Below are 15891 nucleotides of genomic sequence, written 5' to 3' on the forward strand. Positions count from 1 at the left end.
GGTGGTGCCCGCCGGGGGTGCCGCCTTCCCGTCCCGCTCGGCGCGGCGGGGCCGGTGGCGAGCCTGTCCCTAAAAGGTGCTAGCGGGCAGCGGGGGAGGTGCCGGGGCGGCCCCCGCCCGGCGCGGCCCCTCCCCGGCTCTTAGGCGGCGCGGCGGGGCGGGGGGCGCAGTGTCGGTGCTCCCGCCGCCCCCGGTGCTTCGCGCCCCGCCGCCCTGCGCCCCGCCGCCGCCCCGCCGCCACCATGGAGGCCATCAAGAAGAAGATGCAGATGCTGAAACTGGACAAGGAGAACGCCATCGACCGCGCCGAGCAGGCAGAGGCCGACAAGAAGCAGGCGGAGGACCGCTGCAAGCAGGTGGGTGTCCCACGGACCCCCCCGGTATTGCCCGGGGACCCCTGCCTTAAGAGTATCCAGCCCCGGGGACCCCATCCTGCTGGGTGTCCAGTCTGGGGACCCTCCACCTAGAGGTGCTCAGCCCCGGGGACCCCATCTCACTGGGTGTCTAGTCTAGGGGTGCCTAGCTCTGGGGACCTCCACACGCTGGGTGTCCAGCCTGGGGACCCTCCACCCTAGGAGTGCCCGGTCCTGGGGACCTTGCCCCACTGGGTGTCCAGCCTGCAGATCCCAGCTCTAGGGGTGCCCAGCCCTTGGGATCTCACCCCACTGGGTGCCTGTACCTGGGGACCTCACCCTGCTGGGTGCCCATCCCCAGGGACCAACACTCCAGCCTGTTGCCCCTGACCGCTCACATCAGTCCCCCCCAGACATGCCATGTCTCGGTGGGACACCACAGTGCCACCTCCCTATCCCTCTGCCAGGGAGACCCTTGGGGACAGCATATTCCCACCCCAGCCACAGAGATGGGAACCTTCTCAGTGCCCCCGGAGCTGTGTCCCCCAGTCAGGACCTCTCCAGCACAGCCCACCATCCCCTTGCCCCCACCAGGCTCAGGGGTGCTGGGGGCTGCTCTGGCCCTGGGAACCAAGGGCTCCCTGAGGACATGTGGCCCCAAAGTTGACAAAGTGAGCGTGTCTGCATGCTCCTGCTGTGCCTCCAGCCTCGGCCACCCCAGGAGGAGGATGGCCATCCCTTCTCCAGCCTTGTGGGCACCACCATCCCCCCTGACCCCCGCCCTCTGTCCCTTCCCCAGCTGGAGGAGGAACAGCAAGGCCTGCAGAAGAAGCTGAAGGGCACGGAGGATGAGGTGGAGAAGTACTCCGAGTCCGTCAAGGAGGCCCAGGAGAAGCTGGAGCAGGCGGAGAAGAAAGCTACAGATGTATGTAGGCGTGCCAGCAATTCCTCCCCTGCACAGGCGCCGGACCTCAGGGGGGTGAAGGAAGAGGGTGGCCTTATATGGAAAGCGTCTGTGGGGAAGACTGTCAGGATCCCATTCCTGTGACGCTGACACTGAACCCAGCTGAGATGCAGGGCAGGGACCGGCCGGATCCTGCTTGGGGTATGGGGGCCAGGCAAGCTGCGGCAGGCACCGCTCGGTCAGCTCTGGAGCTTCGTGGGCAGCCACCTGCCCGGCTCCCCAAAGCTAACAGGGACGAGTGTCCCGAGCTGTGTCACCGGTCCCCAGGCACGCGCCTCCGCAATGCTTGTAGAAAAAAAGTCTGCAGCGCTTGCTAAACTGGCAGGAAAGCAAAAAAGAGCAGAGAAATGGAAAAAGCTCTTGCCCGTGGCCAGCTGCTGAGAGCTGGCTGCAAGGAAGGATGCTTGGGGTGCAGGGGGGGGCTCGGTCATTTTGGGGTCCAATGTGCCACCCTGTACCCTGGGAAGGGCAAGGCCAGGAAGAGTTTTATTTAGTGCCGTGACTGATGTTTCTCCTGGGAAATGGATCCCACCAGGGAGATGTTAGGAAGGTGTTGAAATTGGCTTGTGCCTGGCCAGGATGAAGGGTGGAACAGCTGTGTGCAGCCACGGAGCTGCTCAGGAACGGGGTATAATGACCTGCGGTGCCACACAGGGTATTTGACACCCTATAAATAAATCCTCCTTTTGATAGCCAGCCCTTCTTTGATGAAAACCAACCCTGGAAACTGGAGGAGAAGCTAAAGGGGAGCCGGCTGGACTGTGGCCAGCAGGGCACAGCCAGGCTTTTTAGGATTGAGAACAAAAAATCCAATCCCAGCTGGTTTATGGAGCTAAATGGGGGAGATGCGTCAAATCTCTGAGACGGTCGCCAAGGACAGGGGCAAGCAGACAAGGATGAGCAGCAGTAGCACAAGTCTCCGGGGCGGCCTGGAGCCCCCGGGGAGTGGCTGGGGGGCTCCCCAGCGTTGTTTGCTGACCCTACAGACCTGCCCCAGTTTAGTTAGATACTAAACCAAGTAGTTAAAACATTAAAAATCCTCTGGAAGGGCACATTTATCCTGGCTTGGGGCAGACACGTCAAGATGGGCAGGGTGGTTGCCATGTGTAGCGGGGGTCTGTACTGGTCTGACTGGATCCATGCTGGTGCGGGACAGGGCAAGCTTGGTGCGGGATCTGGCTGAGCGTGGACAGGATGTCCTCGGTGAGGGGCTCAGAGGAAGGGGCAAATGGTGGCACAGGACAGACATCGGCCATGAGGTGCGGAGCGGTTTGATGCTGGCAGCGGGGCATGCGATACTGTGCTGGGCAGGGAGGGTGCATTGCCGCGCTCTTGGTCCACAGTGACTCAGCAAGTCTGTAGGCTTCGGCAAGGAGAGTCCTGTCCCAGCAGATACGGGGGACGGGAGCCACCAACCCCTCCAGGGAAGGGCTGGACGGGGAGGCATGGAGAAGGAGCACTCCTGCGGTGTCAGGGAGGGCAGGCTGGCTGCAGGTGGGTGCTGCGGGCAGGGCTGGGAGCCCATCACCAGCACAGCCACCCTGGGACCATGCCGAAGCCTGGACAGGCTGTGCTGTGTGCGGGGCACTGGGAGTCACCAGGTCACTAAGTGCCAGGGCTGGTGTTACCTCCTCCCCAGGACAAGGCTGCTCCCAGCTCTGGCAGAGGAAGCGCAGGGTAGACCCCCAGAGCCCAACCCATCTCCCCGGGGACCCTCATGACCCCTTGGCTGCCAGGACAGTGTGTGCCTGTGAGCACAGAGCGTCCCCATCCCTCGGCCAGGTCAGGGCCCATCACAGTGATCCAGGCAGGCTGCTGGTCTCGGCAAAAATGTCAACAAATGCCTTAAAAGAATAAATCTCCCCCCGCTCCAGCACCGCCCTGCCTCCGGCATGGGGTGGCAGCGCACGAAGCCCACAGGGACTGCACTAAGGGGTGCAAATGCAACCTCCCCAGGCACTTGGAGGGGGGGTCAGATGGCAGCACAGACCAGAGAGCTCCACGGCACTGGTAGCCCCTTCCCAGCAGCTCTGCGAGGCCACTGTGGCCCCCCTACCTCCTTGTACCCAGGAGGGACAGCCCGTGGGGCCCACGGCAGGATGCTGGCAGGGGCTGCTGGACACGGTGCAGCTGGGACAGCAGGTTTATCCAGAGCAGCCCCCTCCAGCCCCCCGCGTCCCCAGCTAGTGGCCTGTCCCCGGCCACCCCGCAGGGTGCAGCAGGGGCTCAGGGAAACTCCGCAGTTCCCAGGCCATGATCCCAAAGGCTTCACCCAAATTCCCGCCCCAGTTGCTCTCCCCGGCTGAGACTTTGCTCTTATTTGGCGATTCCCCGAGCCGGTGGGAGGGAACGGGGCTCTGCTGGGAAGTGACTGCATCCCTGGGTGGGGTCAGAGCAGGAGGCACCCAGCCCGGCCGGGCGGCTGCCCCCAACCTACCCCCTGCCTGCCCGCAGCCAGCTCGCCCCTGCCCCTTTGCTGGCGGGGACCCCACTTTCTGCTCCGGGCCCCGGACTCCAACCTGGGAGCGCTCTCGGCACACAGGCGTCGGGCTGGGAGCGGTGCAGGACCGGCCAGGACCGGGGCCAAGCCCGAGGCCACGTGCTCCCAGGGAATCCGCAGCGCCGCCTCTTCCGCCGCCGCTTGGCAGGGGGACGCGGGGCTGCAGGGCTCTGCCGGCGGTGTGGCCGGGTCCCCCCCAGGCCCCCAGATCCCAGAGCCGAGGGCAGCCGGCGGAGTCAGCCCGGAAATTGGCGTCCTTGGAGGCAGGTGTGAAGTGCAGCCGGGGCTGCCCGGGAGCTGTCGGAACTCCTTAAGGGAGGATTGAGTGCCACCAGCGCCAGCCCCTCCTTATGGATCAGGGCATATGCCCCGGCCAGAATGCAGAGCCGGGAGCTGGGGATCGGCCTCCCCTATGGGGCAGAGCCCCCAGGGCAGCTGGGGGGTGCAGGGGGCTCTGTGGGCCCCATGGGTCTCTGCGGGCCTGCCGGCCAGGTCCCCACTTGGGGGAGCAGATGCCAAGGGGCTGAGTGGGATGGCTGCTGGGGACTTGGCTGTGCCCCACAGCTCCAGCCCCAGGTCCCCCGGGGGGATGCCCGGGAGTGGACTCTGCCCCATGGACCCTATGGGGCAAAAGCCCATGACCCCCCCGGCTCTGCAACAGGGGGTGTGGGGGGCAGAGCTTGGGGAGCACCCATGGGTACATTGCTCCCGTGTCCATAGGGGCTCGCAGGGGCCAGGCTCTGGCACCCCCAGACTCCCTGGGCTCCTCTCCATCACTCTGGGGGAGCTTGGTAGGACTGTGCACTCCTGTCTGGTGGTGCACCATGTGCCCTGCTTCGGGGGGGTGTCCTGTATCCTGGGGGGCACCATGCACCCTGCCCAGGGAGGGGACTATGTGCCCTGCTTTGGGGGGGCTGTGTCCTGTATCCTAGGGGGCGCCATGTACCCTGCCTGGGGGCACCATGTGCCCTGCCCATGGGCGCTGTGCATCTGTCGGGGAGGGGGGCACCATACACCCTGCTTGGAGGGCACGATGCGCCCTGCCTGGGGGCACCATGTGCCCTGCCCATGGGCGCTGTGCATCTGTCGGGGAGGGGGCACCATACACCCTGCTTGGGGGGCACGATGCGCCCTGCCTGGGGGCACTATGCACCCTGCCTGGGGTGGGGGGACGGTGTGCCCTGTCCAGAAGCCACTGTGCATCTTGCCTTGGGGGGGTAGGGACAGTGACCCCTGCCTGGGGAGGACCATGTGTCCTGCCCAGGAGGGCATACTATGTCCTATTTGGGGTGGGGGGGACTGCGCACCCCGCCTGATGGGGGACTGTCCCCTGCCGGGGGTGGGCACCGTGCACACTGCCCGGGGGTCTGTGTGCGCTGCCCGGGTGAGCGGCGGCCCAGGTCGGTCCGTGACAGCAGGAGGAGGAGGAGGAGCAGGAAGGGATGGAGGCAGGGCGGGCGGCGGGAGCGGCTGCTGCCTGATCGCTTCCTGCCCGAGCCGGGCGGATCCCACAAAGGGCTCGGCGACGCGGCCTCCCTGCCGGCCGCCCCGCGCCATGGCCGGCACCAGCTCCGTCGATGCCGTCAAGAAGAAGATCCAGAGCCTGCAGCAGGTGGCCGACGAGGCGGAGGAGCGCGCCGAGCACCTGCAGCGGGAGGCCGATGCTGAGCGGCAGGCCCGGGAGAGGGTAAGGCGCAGGGCGGGGGGGCCGCCGGGGGGGGCCACGGTGCGGCGGGGCGGGGGGCGCCCCGGCAGCTCCCCGGGATTCCCCACCGGCTCCGGCCCTGCCGCCGGCATTCTTCCCTGCGAGCTGGCCCCGGCCGCCCCCCCCCCCCGCCCCGGTAGCCGGGCTGGCTGCCCCCGGGGTGGAGCGCCGGGAGGTCCCGGGGGAGCTGGAGGGCGCTGCCATCCAGGTGCCGCGGCAGTGTCCCTGCCTCCGAGCTGCCTCCTCCAGCTGCCTCCTTCATGGGTCTTGCTAGGGATACTCCCTGCAGTGGGGCTCCTCAGGGCTTCCCCGGCTGGTGGGGCACGGGGGAGCAGTCAGCGGCCAGCTCTGCCTTGGCTCTGCTTGGGGTCAGGCAGATCCTGGAAAAGGATCCCCTCCCTCGGAGGCTGGCTGTGTACACGGCTAAAAATCCCACACCCAGGCTCTTGTTTGGCTTCCAGCAGGCTCTGCGGTCTGGGCCGCAGCAGTTGCAGAGCCTTTGGCTCTCCAGCATGTTCCTTTGCAGGGACAAGCCACCCCTTTGCACTGCCATGGGCCAAAATTTCCACTCTGTGGCAGTGGGACAGCATTTCCAGGCTGCAGCTTGTTCCTGGTTTGGCTTTTTTATTGTTGTTGGAGCTTGTGAGTTTTTTTCTCTCTTTTTCCTATGCCCACTCCTTTAACATCCTCACCATGTCGGGGTGGCAGAGCTGGGTGCGGTACCTGGGCTGTTGTCATTCGGGCTGTGTGCAGAGGAAATGGCCCCTTCCTGAAGCCCCAGATTGGGTTCCCCGGTCACTGGGCGCTGCCGGAGAGCTCGTGTTCCTGAGTGTCCATCCGGGCAGCTCTGACTCACTTTGGGGACGATTCTCTGGGAAAAAAGCTCCTGCCGGGGTGAGGTAGATGCCGCAAGCAGAACATCGCCCTGGCGGGGGCCAGCCCCAGCTCCCCGTTGGGCAGTCTGGCTGGGGATGAGCTCTTGGTGAGCCCAGAAAGAGGGTGTTCACAAGGTGGAGGCGGCTGTTGTGCCAGCCATGGGGCTAGCTGCCCACCCAGCACACCACTGGGCTGCCCCGCTTGGAGCGGTGCCTGCTGCGCCTGTCCCCACCCTGCTGGCTTGCCACAGGGGACCACAGGTGCTCAGCGGGGCCACGCAGGGTGACAGCCCCTCGCTGCTCCCACGGTCCCCCTGCTTGGCCAATGTCCCCTGGGGCATTCCCGGTGCTGGAGCACGAGGCCGGCCGGGGCCAGGCACTGCAGCCAGCCAGGCCTGCTCCAGCCTATGAATAAGCAGGAGACATTATCCCCCAGGTTGGCGCATGCCTCCCTGCATCTTGGTGCATGGGGCTGCTCCCCGTGGCAAGGTCTCATTGCTGCTCATCTCTTTGCATCTGGGGTTTTAATTCCCTGCAGCCCCCCTGGCGGGGAGCAGGGCCAGGAGCTGCTGAGGCAGCATTTTCCGGTGGTGGTGATGGAGCAGGCAGGAGGCCTTTACCAAATGGAAAGAGCGCAGGGCCAGGCGACAAGTGACTGGTGGGGGCCAGGGCCACTGCTCCCAGCTGGCCCTGGCTCCTGGCCCCATGTGCGGGGAGCCTGGGAAAGCAGGGAGCCTCGGTCCCACGGGCCCCAGCAGCTGCGGCTTGGCCGGGCTCCAGCCTGCTGAGGGCAACTCGCTCCATTGCCCCCAGCACTGCACTGTACATCAGCTGGGGGGAGGAGTTGGGGGCGGGGGGGGGGCTGTGCTCGACTTTGGGCTACCCTCTTGCGCAGGGCCAGGGGGGGTCCCCGCAGAATAGGCTCCCAGCTTGCTCCGCTGCCTCTGTAAACAGGAAATCCACAAGCGGCTCCAATCTCCTTTTCGGGAGCAAAGCCACACAGGGCATTACTCCCCCTTTATTCACTGCTCTGCAAACCCCAAATACCATCCCCGTGACGGCGCAGCTGCTCCAGCCACCCTACCCTGGCGAACGCACCTCGTCCCTCTCCAAGGCGGGAGCCGGAGGCACGAGGACGCGGTGGAGGGGCTGCACGTGCCGGGCTCGGGTTGCGTGGCCGGGAGGAGCCAGCGTCAAACAGGGCGCTAGGGATGGAGAGAGCCCCATTGTCCCTATAGAAAGGCGATGGGATGCGTGCCCTAGCCGGGCTTGTTGCACAGCGCCAAGGGGTGTTCTGGATAGCGAATGCAAAAGTAACTGCCAAAAATGCTTTTTATATATATATTTTTTTTATATATATATATATATGTATATGTCACATGAGGTGACCAAGGGGTTTCTGCTCCCCCAGGCCGAGGCTGAAGTGGCTTCTCTGAACCGCCGTATCCAGCTGGTGGAGGAGGAGCTGGACCGAGCCCAGGAGCGCCTGGCCACCGCCCTGCAGAAGCTGGAGGAGGCTGAGAAGGCGGCTGATGAGAGCGAGAGGTGTGATGGGGAGGGACAGCGAGGGTGGCGTCAGGTCACCCTTGATTGCAGGCAGCCCCCTTGGTTTTGCAGTGGGGTTTGGGGATCCCCCTGAAGTGATCTTATGGGGTTTGCGTTGGTTTTCCTGCAGACCCCAAAGGGAAAGAGCAAAGCCATGATGCAGAGAAGTCCCCCAGATATGGGCATTCTTGGCACGCTTTGAAATTTCCAGGGCACCCATAAAATCCTGAAAAATTTGATCTGGTGCTTATACAAATATCGGTCTGTAACCGAAGCCAGAGGGTGCTCGGAGCCTGTTTTCTGCCCCAGAGCAGCCTCCTCCGCTTGAGAGCTGAGCAACGGCCCAGGAGGGGACTTCTGCACCTGGGAACTGCAGTTGACCTTTGAGAACGAACCAGCCTCATTCAAAAAAAAGTCCTGCAGAGTGTTTTCCCCATCCTCGCGGCAAGCAGGTTTACTGGGCAGGAGCCGTGCAGGCGAGGGCACTCAGATTGTATGGGAATGCCCAGACATGTCACGGCATTCCTGACAGTTACATGAGCTCTTCCCTCCATTGGCAAAGACCAGTTTGAGCAACAGCATCTGGGAGAGAGGAGAAGAGTCTGCAGGAGTCCCTGCCGCAGGGGTTCGTGGGGGTTTGGTGACCCCCTGCTTGTGAGCATCACCCCTGAATGGGAAAAGGCTTTGCCACGGGATGTTTTCTAGCATTTCCTAAAGGTTGCTGGCCTGTCAGGCTGCTTTTGTGGAGGTTGCAGCCAGTTCGTCCTGGGCTGCACACGTTTTTACCACCACCACCCCCCCTGGATGATGGGTTCAGGACCTGCCTGGTTGAGAGGCACCATGGCCACATCTCGCTCTGGGACACGGCCCTGGGATAGCCTTGGGGTCAGCTCCGCTGCTTTAATTGTGCACAGGAGCATCCTTAGGGTACCGCTGGTGTGACCCTACTGTGTGAGGTGGCCTGCAAGTGCTGGTGTCCCAAGTCTCTGGAGCTGGAGGATGGCGGGGTCAGGGCACAGTGGGTGGGCGGGAGGTGCAGGTGCCACCTCAACCCACAGCAGTAACATCTTCTGGCTTGGGCTTTCCTCAGAGGTATGAAGGTCATCGAAAACAGGGCCATGAAGGACGAGGAGAAGATGGAGCTCCAGGAAATGCAGCTGAAGGAGGCGAAGCACATAGCAGAGGAGGCTGACCGCAAATACGAGGAGGTGCGTGCCCGCACCTGCATGCCCCCTTCCCCCAGTGCTGACCCCCCCGGTGGCACCCGGGGCTGCCTTCCCACAGCCCTGTGCCCTGAGCCAGGGGAAGCGCGGGGCTGACACGTGCCCCTTGCTGCTGTCGACAGGTCGCCCGCAAGCTGGTTGTCCTTGAGGGAGAGCTGGAGCGCTCGGAGGAGAGGGCAGAGGTGGCGGAGAGGTGAGCGGGGCTCCCAGCAGGCAGTGTGCGGGGGTCTCTGAGTCCCTGGCAGCTGGGGGGCGGCTGTGTGTCTGCGTGGGGACGGGGATGTCCCTCCCCGGGAGCAGCAGGGTCTGCTGTTGGGGTGGTCCCTGGGCTCACAGGCTGGGGGCAGGGGGATGCCAGCCTGCTGGCAGCACATCCTTGACCCTGTTCTCTGCTGTCCCCCCCCACGGGGTGCTCCTCTTCCACCCCAGCCGAGTGAGACAATTGGAAGAAGAGCTGCGGACCATGGACCAGACTCTCAAATCCCTCATTGCCTCAGAGGAAGAGGTACTGGGGCAGGGGCGCAGGGCGACGTGCAGCAGCCCCCCTCTCTCTGTCGCTGTCTCTCGAACCGTGTGAGCCACCTCTCTCCTCTCTGCACCACTGCCTCTGCCACCGACCTCCCCTCGCCTCCCTCTCTGGCAGGCACAGGCTGGGCATGCTCCTCCATCCCTCTGTGCCTGCTCTCTTTCTCAGTGGGGCTGGTGGGAGCCCGGCCAGCAGTGATGCATGGGGCGTCCATGTGAGGAGGCACGAGGAACAGATGAACGGATGCGTCCTGGCAGCTTCCGCTCGCAGCAGCTCTGCTCCTTCTCCGCCTGCGCTGCCTGAGTTTTCTTCTCTCTCAACTTGTTCTCTCTCTTTCTTTCCTTCTTCCCCGCACCTGCTCTTTCTGCTCCCCCCCCTCACCTGCCCTCCGGCCCTGCTCCCCTACCTGGTGGCCCCTGCTTGGGATGTAGTAAATGTGGTGACCTAGAGGAGGAGCTGAAAATTGTCACCAACAACTTGAAGTCCCTGGAGGCCCAGGCTGACAAGGTAGGACCTGGCAGGGCTGCTGGGGCTGGGCAGAGTGCACGGGGTCTGGGGGTGCTGGGGTCCCCCACCAGGGCGAAGGATGGCCAGAGGTGTCCTGTGGGGCTCATGGGTGCCCGTCTCTGTCTCTGCAGTATTCCACCAAGGAGGACAAGTACGAGGAGGAAATCAAGCTTCTAGGGGAAAAACTGAAGGAGGTAAGGGGTGTGGGGTCGGGACCCCCAAGAGAGGGGCTGGCACTGCATCGGTGCAGACACGAGTTTGCCATCCCATGTGGGTTTTGACCCTGTTATGCCTGTGTCCTCTCACCCTTCCCCAAATTGCAGCCCTGCAGCATGGCGGGTGGTTGGGTCTGGGATGACCCCGTGGGGTCCTGCTACCCCAGACAGTGTCCCTGTCCCATCTGGAGGGCTGGTGTTTGCATCCCCAAGGAGCACAGCCCTGCTGGGGTGCATCCTGCAGCCCCATGCCCTGCTCGCCTCTGCCCCGCTCGCCTCTGCCCCGCGTGGTGTCCTGCTCCCAGGACATGCGCTGACAGGAGCTCATGCCTTGCACACACCAACTTCAAGCCATGTCTGATTTGGGGTGATCTGTCTAGTGTTGGTCGCACATGCAACCTGTGAAGCATGCGGGCTCCCATGACGCCTCTGCTTTTGGTGGTCAGGACAGGTTGGGATAAATGGGAAGCCCAACATGGAGGCACTTTGCCCAGCTGCCTCCTTTGAGGGCAAGCTCTCACCCCTGCTGCTGGTTTAGGGCGTGGGGGTCCATGGGGCTCTTGTCCCTTGCCTTTCCCAGGGGAGGGATATGGGAGATGCAGATGGGGCAGATTTGGGGTGCAGTGCAGCCTGTGCCATCCCCATTGTGCCCCACAGCTCACCCTCTCCCCCCTGCACTCCTGCAGGCTGAGACCCGGGCAGAGTTTGCAGAGCGGTCTGTGGCGAAGCTGGAGAAAACCATCGATGATCTAGAAGGTAAAATGTCCTCACCGGCCCCATGTCCCTCTTTCCCAGGGAGCACTGGCCAGGATGTGCCCCTGGTGGGGCTGGACAGGGCTTGGCCAGGGTGAGGGGGTGGGCAGGGGTCCCGGGAGGGGGGAGGCTGGATGCTGTGGTGTCTGGTGTGGGGGCACAGAGCTGCTGGGGTCTGTGGCTCTGCCCTCAGGTGGGGAATAGGGCTGCATCCACACCACCTGTGCCTGCATGCTCCTGCTGCCCTTGGCCCCCCGCTCACAGCCACTCTCTCTCTCTCTCTCTGCTGCCCGCCCCCCAACCTTGCTCCACTGCCTGCCCCCTGCCCGCCCCCCGCCTGCAGATGAAGTGTATGCGCAGAAGATGAAGTACAAAGCCATCAGCGAGGAGCTGGACAATGCGCTTAATGACATCACCTCTCTCTGACCCCCCCACCAGGCACCAGCACCGCACCCCCCTGCCTGCTTCACCCCTCCCCAGCTCAGCTGCTTGCCTGCCCAGCCATCCCACCGCTCTCCCTGCCTGCTCTGTCCCCTCTGTCCTTCCCAGCCTGCGCCTGTCTGTCGGCTCCTTTGGGACAGGAGCCAGCCCGGGGTGTTCCCGCAATACCCCTCTTTGTGGGGAGATGAGGTGTAGGTGCTTAGGGGTGTTTGGTGGGGAAGGGGAGCAGCCCCCAGGACCCCCACGTGCTGGGTGGACAGTGCCCATGCAGTTGCAGGTCCATGCCCCAGCATCGCCCGGCGGGGAACAGAGCTGTGCCCAGGAGCCCTTCGCTTCAGTTAGCTCCCTCCTTGACTCCCTAGCAGCACAAACACCGGGTACCCCACAGCTCTGGCACTGGGGGGACACCTGCCCCCCACATCCCCCCAGCAAAGCTCCCTGGTTCTGCTTGCTGAGCCCAGGGTGGGGGAGACCTGCACAGGGGAAGCGGCACCTCCACTGCCAAAACAGAGAGGAGGGCTTAGGCCTGGGGGATGGGGGCGGGTCTGGCTGTGCAGGCAGCCCATCCCCAGGCAGGCAGCCCCCAGACCCCTGCTCCTCCCTCGCCCCTGTCTCCCTTCTGGCCTTTGCATATCGCTCTTCAGTTTGCATGTCATGACTTTTTCTTTTCTGTTCTGTCCCTCTGGGTTACTGAGTTGGTCTCAATAAAGCATTTTCTCTCCTCCGTTTCTCCTTTGTTTTCTTCATGCTGCTTTGTCCCTCATCTTCTGCCTGTCTCATGTGGGTGCCAGCAGCCGGGTGGTAGGAGGTGGTTGCAGGCAGCTTGCAGCCGCGGGACCCCTGAGATGGCCGTGGCTGAGCCCTGAGCAGCTCCCGCACTGCCAGGCTGAGTGGGACGGGGCCCTTTGTGCCTCAGCCCAGGGGATGACCCCCCACCACCCCCCGGCTCTCGGACACAGCTTTCCTCATCTCGTGCCACCTTCTCCATGACTCTTTTGGCCTGAAATAGCAGGGTTAGACCTGGTCCTGTCCATTCCCTGTCCCCACGCCCAGACATTGCCCACAAGCAGCAGTCTCAGCCCTGGCGTCTCTCCTGCATCACCCTCCCACGCTGAAGGGGCTGACCCTACCTTTCAGCAGCAATCCCTGGCCCTAAATGGGTCCCTGATCCCCATCCTCCTCCTCCTTCCTCAGCATCCTACCCTGCCCCACAACTCCATCCCTGAATTGATGGACCCGCAGCCCCGTCCCTGCCCCAGGACTGGCTGCCTCTTCCTGCCAGCCCAGCTCATTCCCTGCTGCTGGCTGGGCAGCAATAGGGTTTCCAGCGAGGGCTTTGGGGAACACTGTCTTTTTTCACTAACTCGCTTTTCTCTCTCTCTTCCCTCTGCTGCACTGACGTCTCCATTTTCTCTAGAGCGCTCCCAGCAGGAGGCCGAGAAAAACTGCATTCTCACTAACGAGCTGCGGGTCATCCTTACCGAACTTAACAACTGAACTGCCGAGAACTCCCAGCCCCAGCCCAGCCTCCCACACCCAGGCTGCCACTGGCCCCACTCCCTGCCTCGTTTCGGCCAGGCTGGCTCGGGGCTGGGAGCCCCTCCCTGCTCCCCACTGGGGTTAGATGGTGCATGGAGCCTTGGCTTATCCCCCCGGGGGTAACCGCCCTGCTTGGGGGGGCACGGGGAGCCCTCTGGAGCTGATTGGTTTTTCTTGGGAGAGGAATGAGGGTTTTTGTGATGTCCTGGGATGCCCATGCAGTGATGGCTGTCCCCTGGCATCAGTCTGGCCCTGCCAGGGAGGGATGCAGTGGCTTGTATCACTGCCTTCCTCCCCTTGTCCCAGGAGTCATCGGCCAGCCTCTTCCCCCTCACTCTGGTCACCCCAAACTATGCAGGGAGGATCCCCTCGGAGCGGGGTCCCTGCAGGGTGCTGGGAGGGCTGGGACAGGAACTGGGGACCCGGCAGCACCCGTTGCCCCAAACCTGGGATGAGGAAGGGCCTGGCCGGCAGCGCTGGGAGACGGGGCTGGGTGGGCAGAGCTCTCGTCCTATCCCCGTCTCTAGAGGGAAGGAGGATGTTGTTTGGAAGCAAGAGCCAGAGGAGGCTGCCTTGGCAGCAGGCTGCCCAGCAGAGCTCATCCCTGCAGCCTTGTTAGCTCTGCTCCTTCTCTCTCTGCTGTCCTTTCTGCCCGCCTTCCCGGGCTGCTGTCTCACTCTCTTCTTCACAGAGCACCACTGGGTCATGCAGCAGGCACTGGCTCTCCTCTTTTGCTGGCTAAGGGTTTGTGTGTGAGCCCACAGCTGGACGGTGGTGATGCCCCGAGGCAGGACGTGCTGTGGGCAGAGCAGGGAGACGGGGCCGTGCTGGTGGCTGGCTGGGGAGGGGTACCCATCAGTGGTATCCATGCTGTGGAGGGCCTGGCCATGGGCAACAGGGCGCCATGGGAGGATGGAAATGCCAAAGAGCGGGGACCGCCTGCCCCGAGTGACCGGCCCGGCTGGCCTGGCCACCCCAGCAGATCTCGGAGCAGCTGGACTCATCCCTGCCGGTGGTGGGGCTGCTTGCGCAGACTCTGCTCCGCAGGGACACCCTGTGCAGCTGGAGACTGGCGCCATACTGAAATGTCTGTATGTGTGCGTGTGTCTGTGCTTGGTGTGGTGTGCATGGGTCTGGCTGCGCCTGGGTACGCTTGGGCTGTGTCCATATGTGTGGCTGGCTGCGTGTCCCTTGTGTTCACAGAGAGTCTGGCCAGTGCCAAAGAGGAGAACGTGGGCATCCACCAGGTCCTGGACCAGACCTTGTTGGAGCTGAACAACCTCTGAGCTGCCCTGGGGAGCCCCCATCCCTCTTCCCTACCCCACACGTGCACCCCACTGGCACAATCAGGATGTCATCAGCTGAACTGTGTCTTGGCCAAATCCACACACCCATTGAGAAGGGAAGCCCTGCAGCCTTACACCATGGCTCAGGGGTGTCTTGTCTGTGCACAGCCTGACTGGCTCTGTCCTGTCTTCATGTCCAAATATTAAAGCAGTTTGACAAGATGGATGGGTGTGCTTGGTCCTTGCGGGCAGGCACAGGCACTGGGAGACATGGTGGGGGTCTCCCTGCCCAGTTCGCACAAGGAGGCTCTGCAGGGTCTTGGGTCTGGGGCGGGTATGGCCAGCGTAAGGATGTCCTCCGTGGCTGTGGGGGGCTGGAAGCGATAACGTGCACAGTTTGGGCTGTGTTCCCACGTCTCCATCACCTCCTTGGGATGCACAGAAAACCTTCGTGTCTCAAGCTCAGTCCAAACTGACCATCCTCTTCAAGTGCATGGTGATAGAGGTATGTCACTGGCATGTCCCCTTCCACAGCCGGCATGTTACCTGCCTGGCACTTGGGGAAGCCACAAGGTCTTTGATCTCTTCATGGAGTCTGCTTCATGGTTCATTTCATGATGCCATTTGAGCACACATACAAGCATGTGACCATGCATGCACATACTATTACTTACCAGGGTCTTCTCCAGGTCTGTGGTTAGCTGCTTACCCCACGTACTAGTTGCATTTTCTATTACCAGTCGCTGAATGCCTGCCTGAGGGACAGCTGTATAAACTAGCAAATATTAATGCAGTAGGCAACCAATTTCCAAAGCGTTCAGGAAGTTTTCTCCTGGCTTGCTGTGTTTTCTCCAACACAAAGAGAAGAGTGGCAGGATGTGTCTCATCGCTGTCACCAAAAAAGGCTGGATTCCCTGGGGATGCCCAAAGTCATGATCTAGTCCTGCCCTCCACTTCGGGCCCCTCCACGATGTGCGCCGAGCCCTGTTGTCCCACACTACCCGGCAAATATCCCTCTAAATGCACAGCCTCACGCTGCCAGGAAACACAATTCATGCTGACCCCTTGCTGAGCCAGGCCATTGCCCCAGCTAGTGGCTGGCAGGGATAGGTTTCATTATTTGCTTTCCTTTATTTGCTGCACCTCTCAGCTCAGGAAAGGAGGGTGGTGAGATTGCATCTCTTTCCCGCCCAGGTGCTGCCAGCCTCCTGCCCTCCCCCTGGCCCAGCACCTCTGGTTTGTGGCTCCAAGACCTTCTCCTACAGGGAAAAGGGCTCCCCTTGCATGGGGTACTCATTTTCTGGTTGTCCTCCTGGGGTGCAGGACCTGCTGGGAGCTGCAGCCTCCCTCCCTGGGACGTAGTGCACAGCTGTCCTGGGCAGCAGAGCTGGCCCTGCACAAGGGCTGGGGCTCCTCCTTGGGTCCTCCTTGCTTTTCCACAACATATCAGCTGAACCGT

At 62.9% G+C, this 15891-nt stretch overlaps 1 protein-coding gene across 11 annotated transcripts; it reads left to right on the forward strand.

Annotated features, from left to right (window-relative positions):
• Positions 1-217: 217 nt before the first annotated feature.
• LOC142074660 (tropomyosin beta chain) lies at positions 218-14654 on the forward strand. 11 transcript variants are annotated; one of them, XM_075135419.1, is made up of 9 exons: positions 218-356; positions 1153-1278; positions 7809-7942; positions 9033-9150; positions 9288-9358; positions 9595-9670; positions 10330-10392; positions 11100-11169; positions 14350-14654. In XM_075135419.1, the coding sequence occupies exons 1-9, from the start codon at positions 243-245 to the stop codon at positions 14430-14432; spliced, it is 855 nt and encodes a 284-aa protein (XP_074991520.1). In that variant the 5' UTR covers positions 218-242; the 3' UTR covers positions 14433-14654. The 11 variants fall into 11 exon arrangements, with proteins under 11 accessions (XP_074991520.1, XP_074991522.1, XP_074991526.1 ...); XM_075135421.1 differs by lacking the exon at positions 9595-9670 and adding an exon at positions 10123-10198; XM_075135425.1 differs by lacking the exons at positions 9595-9670; positions 14350-14654 and adding exons at positions 10123-10198; positions 13025-14142.
• The last annotated feature ends 1237 nt before the right edge of the window (positions 14655-15891 follow it).

This window comes from Calonectris borealis, chromosome W (genome assembly GCF_964195595.1).
Source record: "Calonectris borealis chromosome W, bCalBor7.hap1.2, whole genome shotgun sequence".
Lineage (NCBI taxonomy): Eukaryota > Metazoa > Chordata > Aves > Procellariiformes > Procellariidae > Calonectris > Calonectris borealis.

What these genes read in the sequence shown, in the direction of transcription:
- LOC142074660 (XM_075135419.1), top strand. Translation starts at nt 243, where the DNA reads ATGGAGGCCATCAAGAAGAAGATGCAGATGCTGAAACTGGACAAGGAG. An exon ending in CTGACCGCAAATACGAGGAG is followed by an intron (nt 9,151 to 9,287) that starts GTGCGTGCCCGC and finishes TGCTGTCGACAG; the next exon opens with GTCGCCCGCAAGCTGGTTGT. An exon ending in TCATTGCCTCAGAGGAAGAG is followed by an intron (nt 9,671 to 10,329) that starts GTACTGGGGCAG and finishes CTGTCTCTGCAG; the next exon opens with TATTCCACCAAGGAGGACAA.